General features: G+C 46.3%; 1 protein-coding gene across 1 annotated transcript in view; it reads right to left on the reverse strand.

Annotated features, from left to right (window-relative positions):
- Window positions 1-8,808, reverse strand: part of EFCAB6 (EF-hand calcium binding domain 6) — a 271,537-nt gene that overhangs the window by 228,546 nt on the left and 34,183 nt on the right. Inside the window, 1 exon segment of the mRNA XM_019515844.1 lies at window positions 5,644-5,733. Coding sequence (XP_019371389.1) covers window positions 5,644-5,733 — 90 coding nt within the window.

Below are 8,808 nucleotides of genomic sequence, written 5' to 3' on the forward strand. Positions count from 1 at the left end.
CAACCTAGAAGAAAACACACGCTTACCTTTAGGGGAAAGGTGGAGCCCATCCCATCCGAGCATGTCTCTCGTCGTGATGTGCCAGTCATGGTCGAGGAAGCCAAAGCCCGCCTCGAGACACCATTCCTGAAGCCACCAGTTGGTCTCCGCAATGCACGTTTCATGCCATCTTCCACGTCCACTCACTGGTAGGATAGAAGAGAAAACCACCGGTGCGCCTATCTCCTTTAGCACATACCCCAGAGCATGGTAGTCCTCCATCAGGCAATCAGGGCTTCTCCTGACCGCATCATTAGTACCCACATGGACTAGGACCATGGGGTAGTAATCGGTGGGCTGGATCATGGTTTGGAGCATCCCTTTCATGTCCTGAATCTTTGCTCCAGGTAGGCAGTAGACCTCGTGTGCCGAGGAGTCCTGGTGACAGATGGGGCCCTCTGTACCTCTCAGGATAGAGTCGCCTATGACAATCACGCAACGCTTTCTCCTCCTGGCCTGCTTATCTCCTTCAGCCTGCACGGGACGTGGAGAGCGTGGAGTTGCCTCCTCCCTGGTTTCCTCCTCTCCTTCCTTCTCCTCCAGGGTTGCCAGGGCCTTGTACCTGTTCTCCAGCCGGATGGGAGGAACTGGTACTGCTGTGTTACGAGCAGCCCTGGTTCGGGAGGTGACCGTCTGCCTCTTAGCAGTGGAGGGCACTTCTTGAGGTACATCTTCCTTGGGTGTACAACCCTGCAGGGAAAGAAAATAGCTGTCAATTTCTTCCTCTGCCTCCCTGATTCCCCTCAGCCTGCTAACCTTCTCCTGGAGCTCCCTCACCTGCACCTCCAGGGCCCTAAGGCAGGCACCTGTAGGACAGGTGTGGGGGTCCCCAGTCCCTGCCCCCCCCTGGCCTTGCTGGGCAACTCCTGCAGGCCAGGGGGTTGGGGGATGCCAGCCCCCCTGTGGGCTCTGTCTGGGTGGAGGCCTCAGACAAGCCCCAGGAAGGCTGCGCCCCCCAGGCAGGGGCCCTGGCAGCACTCTGTGTCGACACCATCATAGGAGTTGCTGCCTGTTTCTGGCTGAGTGTGGTGCCTTCACCCCACACTAGCAGGAGTCTCCCTCTGGCCCTTCCTGCTCGCCCACCGGCGCGAATGCCAATGCAAACGCCGGTGCGCTCTTACAGAACGTGCCTGTTCGCGCGGCTCGGGAGCGCGGCTCCCTACCGGCTCAGCTAAAAGGGATCCGGGGGGCTTCCCCTCTGGATCTGGCTCAGCTGCGTTGGTCCCTCTGCCCCACTTACCTTAGGGGGATCAGCTGCTGCTGCCCCCACTGATGCAACGTTCGCCTCTGCTGCTGCTGCTGCATTCGCCTCTGCTCCGGGTCTGGTAAGGGGGCACACGTGCGTGCGGGACACACATGTGCCTGGATCCCTCATCTCCCCGCTGCTCCTGGCTCCCTCGCTTTCCTTATCTTCTCCCTACGAATACGAGCTATACTTATATATTCCTCCTTAGTGACTACTCCTCCTTGCTGACTACCCCTTGTTCCAACTGTCTGTAAGCCTCGTTTTTCTTTTCTAAGCACTCCTTGACTCCTCTGGTAAGCCAAGAGGGCTCCCAGCCTCTTTACCACTTTTCCTGCATACAGGAATGGGCCTTTTCTGCATTCTGAGGATCATTCCCTTAAGGAACAACCACTGTTCCTGAACTCCCCTCCAGTCCCTCTTCCCATAGGGTCTCTCCCACTGTTTTCCTAAGCTTGTTGAAGTCAGGCTTCCTGAAGTCAAACACCTCTTCCCTACTGGCTGACTTCCCTGCCCTATGGTGGCTAGTGAATTCTACCATCTCATGATCACTGTCTCCCAGATTCCCCTCAGTTCTCCCACCAGGATATCCCCTTTGGCTAGAACAAAATACAACAAAGCCTTCTCCCTGGTCAGCCTGGTCATCTCCTGGACTAAATAAAGTTCTTCTGTGCAGCTCAAAAACCTATGTGACCAGTCAAATCTGGCTGAGTGCTTCTCCCAGCAGATGTCAGGGTAATTGAGGTCATCCATGACAGCCATATCCCTTGAACATGCAGCCTCCATCAGTTCTCTGGAAAATTCCAGATCCAACTCCTCCTCCTGGTGTGGTGGTCTGTAGTAGATGCTTACCATCAAGACCCCTTCTCCTTGTCCTCCCCCCCGCCCCCATATCTTGACCCACAGGGTCTTGAGTAGCCCTTCTCTTGAACCAATTTGGATCTCCAAGGAGACATACCACTCCTTTACATAGAGACCTACACCTCCTCTCTTCTTCCCTTCTGTGAAGCCTGTAGGTCTCTATGCATACAGCACATTCATGCATGGCATCTCACCAGTTTGACTATCTCCTGACTTGCATTCCTGTCTGTGCACTCATCCCCCTGACACACCTAGTTTAAAGCCCACTCCAGCAAGTCATCCATCCAGTTTCTTCCCTCTTGGTGTGAGGTGGATGCCATCTCTTCCCAACAAACCTCTATCTTGGAACAGTGTTCCATGATCATAAAAGCTGAAACCTTCACTGTAGCACCATCTCCTGAGCCTCCAGTTGATCTCCTCAATACAGCTATCTCTTCAGGGGCCCCAACCCCTGACTGGGAAAAGAGAAGAGAAAACCACCTGCACTCCCAAACCCTTGAGCCCAGCCCCCAACCTCTTGAGCCCAGAGCCTTGTAGTCACTCATGACCCACCCAGGCAGCAGATGTCCCATGCAAAGGGATCTGCAAAGTAAGTAAAGTATGTGCTCTCATAAAAACAACATTCATCACAAAACCCCACGTTATTTAAATCTATACTGACCAGAGAGAAGTGGTATAGCAGCCAAATGAGAATCCATGGAATCCAAAGACCTACAAGTTCATGCCCTTGAAGGTGAGGATTTTAATATCTAAAGCAGCAATACTGGGAACCTCAGAAAGAGAAGCCACTTTGAAGTTAATTAGCTATAAAGTGGATCTTCTTTTCAGATGACTGTTTGGGCTCTTTGATGGGGGAGTTCACTTTACCTAGTCTCTGGCTGTAACAAAGATCATGCAGGACAGGGCACATCAGGTTGGCACCTAATTCAATGCATGAAGAGTGAGGATAAGGGCGCCTTCTGAGTGGGGCCCAAATGAGCAGATAGAAAGCCACATTTAGTGATAGGTTTTGTCTTCTTTGTACTGCCCTTGAGATGCAAAGCAACCATAAACCCAGCTTAACTGGAGCAGTGCAAAACTGCCAGGGTAGTAGCAAATCTGGCCCATGATTTCAATTGCCCTCACAGAGGCAATGCTTTTGCAACCTTGGAACACAGAATTAATATCCTTCCCTCAGTGCATTGAAGGGAGAGCACACTTTTAGTTGCTTTATGGTCCATTCAAAGTAAAGAATCCAGGTATAGTTTTCTTACATTTTCTTACAAGGCTCTGTTTTTATTATGCTTCTTAAAGTGAACTGGACCTCAGTTATACCATGCATGGAGAAAGAAAAAAAATGAAAGTAATTTTTAAAAAGCAATTTTTTAAAAAGAAAAAAAAAGCTTTATTTCTGATTATCTGCTGTCTAGCACAAAAGTGGATTTTCATCAATAATTTATTTGTTAAGTTTCAGAAGTTTTATCAGATAAAGTTCATATTTTGAGCTTTATAAAACCCCATATAAAAAGTTGTGATTTTTTTTATTATTCAGTACTTATGAGCTGTTTTAACATCTTTATAGATTTACTACCTTTCAGATTATAATGCCAAACACAAGGTTTATTGTCAAATAAACCATCATTTTGTTTTTTTGATTGCCTAGTTTGGAAAATTATTGCTTCTCTCCTATAATTGCATGTACCAAATCATTTAACTGGTTGCTGGGATCTAATTCTGGAAAGTGTCCCATCTAGAAAATACATAAAAATTGAAACAGTAAGTCCAGCTGGCAAACATGGACTAAAACTTAGATTGAAGGTTGTTTAGAATAAAAAACCCTAATAACAGTAACAAAAAGAAACAAACAACAAAGGAATTGTCCATCCTAATGTGTTTAATATTCCTTTGGGATCCTTTCCAGTTTTGAAGTTGCTGCTGACAAAAGCTCTATAGGTAAAAGCTGCACTAAGTCCATAAGAATGTATCCTCAAACATCTATGTGTTCTATACAAAGCTATAATAGTATAGCATATAATAATATAATTATAATAATATTTTATTATTATAACATAAGATCATAATAATATAATTATTTATATACCTAACTATTATTACATCCCCCTGCCCAGTGGATCTCCCTGAACTGCATGTCAGTTCACCACTATGTTTTCATCATATGACCTTTTCTCAAAATTTCTACCATAGAGGAGCAGCTTTTATACACAGGCAGACCTGCACAGAAGCCTGCCAACAACAGATGCTAAAAGAGGCCTTTATTTACTAGACTTAGGCTACATATCCTTCTGGGTCAGCCCACCCGTATTCGGGCAGCCCTTTTCCTTTTAGGCCCCCTCTAGTGCAGAGGTGAAAGTTAGTCTTCTGTCTCCCTCTAACTGGGAGCCTTTGTGAGGGTCTATGTCATGAAAGACTGGCAGGGACACTGAAGGCATAGGCTGTCTATACATGTGCTTGGAAGCAGGGGTGGGGAGGGGAGCAGGGAGTGGGGAAAAGACTTGAAAGCCTTGGAGCTTCAGTCCCTTCCCTTTGGCAGTGGTTAGCAGGCTGGAAGGCTTGCACTAGTGCCTCCCAGCTTCTGGCCTGAACCACTGCAGACATGTGGCTGCATTTCCTGAATCAAAAGTGAACATCTGTTCACTTGCTTCTTGGTTTAATCTCTACAACTTAGACTAACCTGCAAAGACTGAATTGATTCAGCCTCAGGCTTTTTGACTGTCTGTACTTAGCCTAAAGCTTACTTTAACTTACTGTGCAGTAACTCCACTGTGCAGTCTGAAAAAGAATGGGTCTCTGCATCAGCTTCAATCAGTGTGACTATCAGTGATCAGTTGGTTTCTTCCTACCTGATCCATCTCAAGGAGGGGCTTATTTGGAACAGAATCTCTTGGTCCTGATCTCAGAAAGGCTGGTTAAGAAGACAGTCCTGCCCCTCACCCCATCCAGGTTCCAGAAGTAGTGATGCTGGTGCCTGTGTACCCCACTCTGATTACTTGCTGACTGGCAACCCTGCTCTCTGGAGTAGACAGCACAGGCTAGTCCAGGGCTGCAAAGCATGCTGAGATGCTGGGGGATTCTGATTTAACTTGAACCAGGAAGAGGTCTGAGACAGAAGTTTTATAAACTGGTTTGACTTAAATCAGTTAAGTCTGATGCTACTTATGTGCACTGAACTTCTGTTCTCTTACAGGTTTAAACCGGTTCCTGCTTATTGAAACTGGTTTATGTGTAACTTTTGTGCCTAGCCTTAGAGTCTGTAGTGTGTCTATGGCTAGATAAAAGGGGTGTGTGAAAAGTATTCATGAATTTGATCCCTGGCAGCCAGCCAGGTCTTACTTAAGTCAGCCTCTTACTAGGCCATAGTACAGAGCCAGTGCAGTTCAGAAGGTCACACAGGAGCTTTAATTAATGGCTTATTTCAAGTGCTGTATAGAAATCCTTGACTGCTTCTTTACTTACTTTTCAAATTCAGAATCCTTCATCCTGAAGCAATTAATCTAAAAAATCCATCTTAACTCATGCTGCTGTATTTTTCCTGTTTGGTTATAGTCAACAAGTCTACAGGTCCTGATAATGCTTTTCAATTTCTTAGAAATCTGGAAATTACAAATGATCCAAGCAAGAAACAAATATTGACATAACTAGAAATGCAGGTGTTGGACAGATTTGCTAATACACAAAGAAACCCATTTTATACCTCTTTCAATAATGTAAAAAATACCTTTGTGAGCACTGTGGGAAGTTTTGCAAAATGACTGTAGGAGAAATAAATACTTTACATTTACTGAATGTTTTGAAGGCAGTTTCCTCTGTAAATGGCATTGGTAAAGTTAAAAACTCTTTTAGGCCAACCAGTGGATTTCAAATACTAGTGATTCTTTTTAAGCAGCAAGTTAAAAATATCCTCCTCCAGGGATTGAAACCCAAAGATTTGTTAGAAACCAAATAATGAAGATTGTGGCAGGTCTGCTTTTCATGGGTATTTGTATGCATTAGATATCAGCAAATAATTTGTATCCCACATAAAGGAGGGTGAATCTCTCATTTTTCACTTCAAATATTTTCCAAAATTAAGACGTTAAAAGGCTTTTGTTTGATTAGGTTTGAGGTTGAAATTAAATGATATATACAGGTTTGCTAATGAAAATGGTAACTATAATCCCTTTCTCCTTCCCTATTAAAAATCTATGCAAAATCTCAGCCTGAAAATGTAGCTATACACAGAAGCGACAGTAACAGTAGCATTGTGTGTATTGTTTTCTAAATAAAATTTTTCAGCTCACACATGCAAAAGCTTATTTCAAAATGTCACTCTTTTTCACTGGTATTCCTGAAAAATCAACTGGGGAATTGAATGTCAAGCTGCGCTGTTTCTGGCTGAAACAATACCAACAGTAATACAGAGTCTGCAAAAGCTACTCAGTTTCCCATTCTGATGATGGTTCATGTGCCTGAATACAATCCAGCTCAGCTGTGTATACCCTGCAATACCAGTGGTAGTATAAGGTAGCAAAACCTTGGTGAAATCCTGGCCCTACTAACTTCAGCTGGGCTAGAATTCACGCTTTGTTGTTTGTTTGGTTTTTTACTGCAAAGGGCCTGATTCTGAACCTCTTATTCCATTGCTGGAGCAGTTACCCCAGGAGTCAGTAAACTTGCTGCAATGGACTATTTATGGTTATAACTGACCACCAGCATAAGAGAGGGTCCCACAATCTAGCCTGGGGTAGGCAACGTTTTTTGGTCAGAGTGCCAAAAACTCCCACAATTCCTACGTTGTTCGTGCCAGAGTGCTGGCATGCCAGAAAAACAAAATGAGGGCAGGGGTGTACATGGCAGGATGCCCTGTGTGTGCCCCTTGCCCCCCAGCCAAAGACCTCGGGGCAGGCTGCACTGCCCCAAGGTGCGTGCACGGTCACCACCAGCACGGAGCTGATGCTGGAGCTGTGGAGCCCAGCACAGTTGTTTGCAGCCTGCCCGCTGCTTCTTGTAGCTGCCCAGAGCCTGAGCTAGCTACAAACAGCTGCATCGGGCTCTGGAGCCCAGTCACCAGCTCCGTGCAGGGGAGATACCGGGGTTGTGCTGCCTCAGGCCCCTCCCCGACCTCCCACTCCGACACACAGGTGCACGTGCTGGTATGGAGCTGATGCCGGGGCTCCAGAGCCCGGCACAGCTGTTTGGAGCCTCCTGGCTGCAGCCAGCCACAGAGCCCAGGCTGCTCCCAGCAGGCAGCTGGAATGCTGCAAGCCCTGCTGGGAACAGCCCAGGCTCCAGCAGCTACCCAGAGCCGGGGCTGACTGTGGCACGCCGAGGAAAATGGCCTTGTGTGCCATACTCGGCATGCGTTCTGGGGGTTGCCAACCCCTGGTCTAGCCCAATATAAGCAGCTATGATTCAAGACATGAAGTTAGACTGTAACCACCCTTCAGCAGTTGTGGATAAAATGGGATGACGAAAGGTGACAAAGCTTTGAATTAAGACAAAGGAAGAAAAATAGTTTTTGCTCATGAAAGAATTGTTTTTCACTACTGTGAATATTTAAGACAAGATGAGACAATTTCAAATAGAAAACAAGACTAGCAAAAAGACAGAAATTCTTCTGTTTTGTTGTGGCTGGAAAAACATTCCCAAACATTCTCATCTCGCATATCCCCAAGCCTTTTCATGAATAAGGTAGTTTAGTAGCACTGATTCATGCCTAGAATGGGATAAGTGAATGGTCAAACATTGGATTTCAAAGGCTACAATTTTGGGTGCCTGTAGACATGTGGGACAACTGCTCCAATGCGCTGTAATTACAGAACATCAGAACATATTCAATTAATTAGGTCTGCTGAAGTGTGCTAGTTAGCATTTTCCAGCAGCCTCAGCATGTTATGTGTTCAGTGTCCCCACAGTTCAAAATGGCAGTGGGGGAACTTTAACTGAAGCTCATTGAATGAGTTTTAGCTAACACACCCCCATCACCATTTTGAAGTGCAGGATGCTGAATACACAAAATGCTGCGGATGCTTTGATTAGGGCAGCTCCTGAGACCCATTCTAATTAAAGCGCCCCCTTCCCTCCCCATCCCCAGAACATGTGTACAGATGCCAAAGGTACCTTTCCCAGCAACTGTGACTCAAACATTCATCCTTGCACTTTAGATAAAGTGAGCCCCGTGAAGTTGACTAGACTGAGATCTTCCAGCTGAGACCAGAGAAACAATGCTCCTGCTTGTTCTCAATGGACAGTAACAACTGGGGTGAAATGGCAGTGTTCTGTTTCGACCAGCGTTTTGACATTTCAACAGAACAGCACTCCATTTTGATTTTTGTTTCACTTTGGAACAGCTATTCTGTTCTGTTGAACAGTTTTGCCATGTTTCGACGTTTTGCCTGTGGGATATAATGGGGAAGGTGTGGCTGCCTACAACTTTATCAGGGGCCAGCAGCAGGGACTCGGGGAAAGTCTGTTCACCAGGGCCCCCCTTGGAGTCACCAGGAACAATGGCCACAAGCTGAGGGAGGATAGGTTTAGGTTAGATATTAGGAAGAACTACTTCACTGTAAGGGTGGCCAGAGCCTGGAATAGGCTTCCCAGAGAGGTGGTGCTCTCACCTTCCCTGGAGATCTTCAAGAGGAGACTGGATAGGCACCTGGCTGGGGTCTTATGACCCCTGCCACCCCCAG

Source organism: Gavialis gangeticus, unplaced genomic scaffold, assembly GCF_001723915.1.
Source record: "Gavialis gangeticus isolate Ggan-Ray unplaced genomic scaffold, GavGan_comp1, whole genome shotgun sequence".
NCBI classification, from domain to species: Eukaryota; Metazoa; Chordata; order Crocodylia; family Gavialidae; genus Gavialis; species Gavialis gangeticus.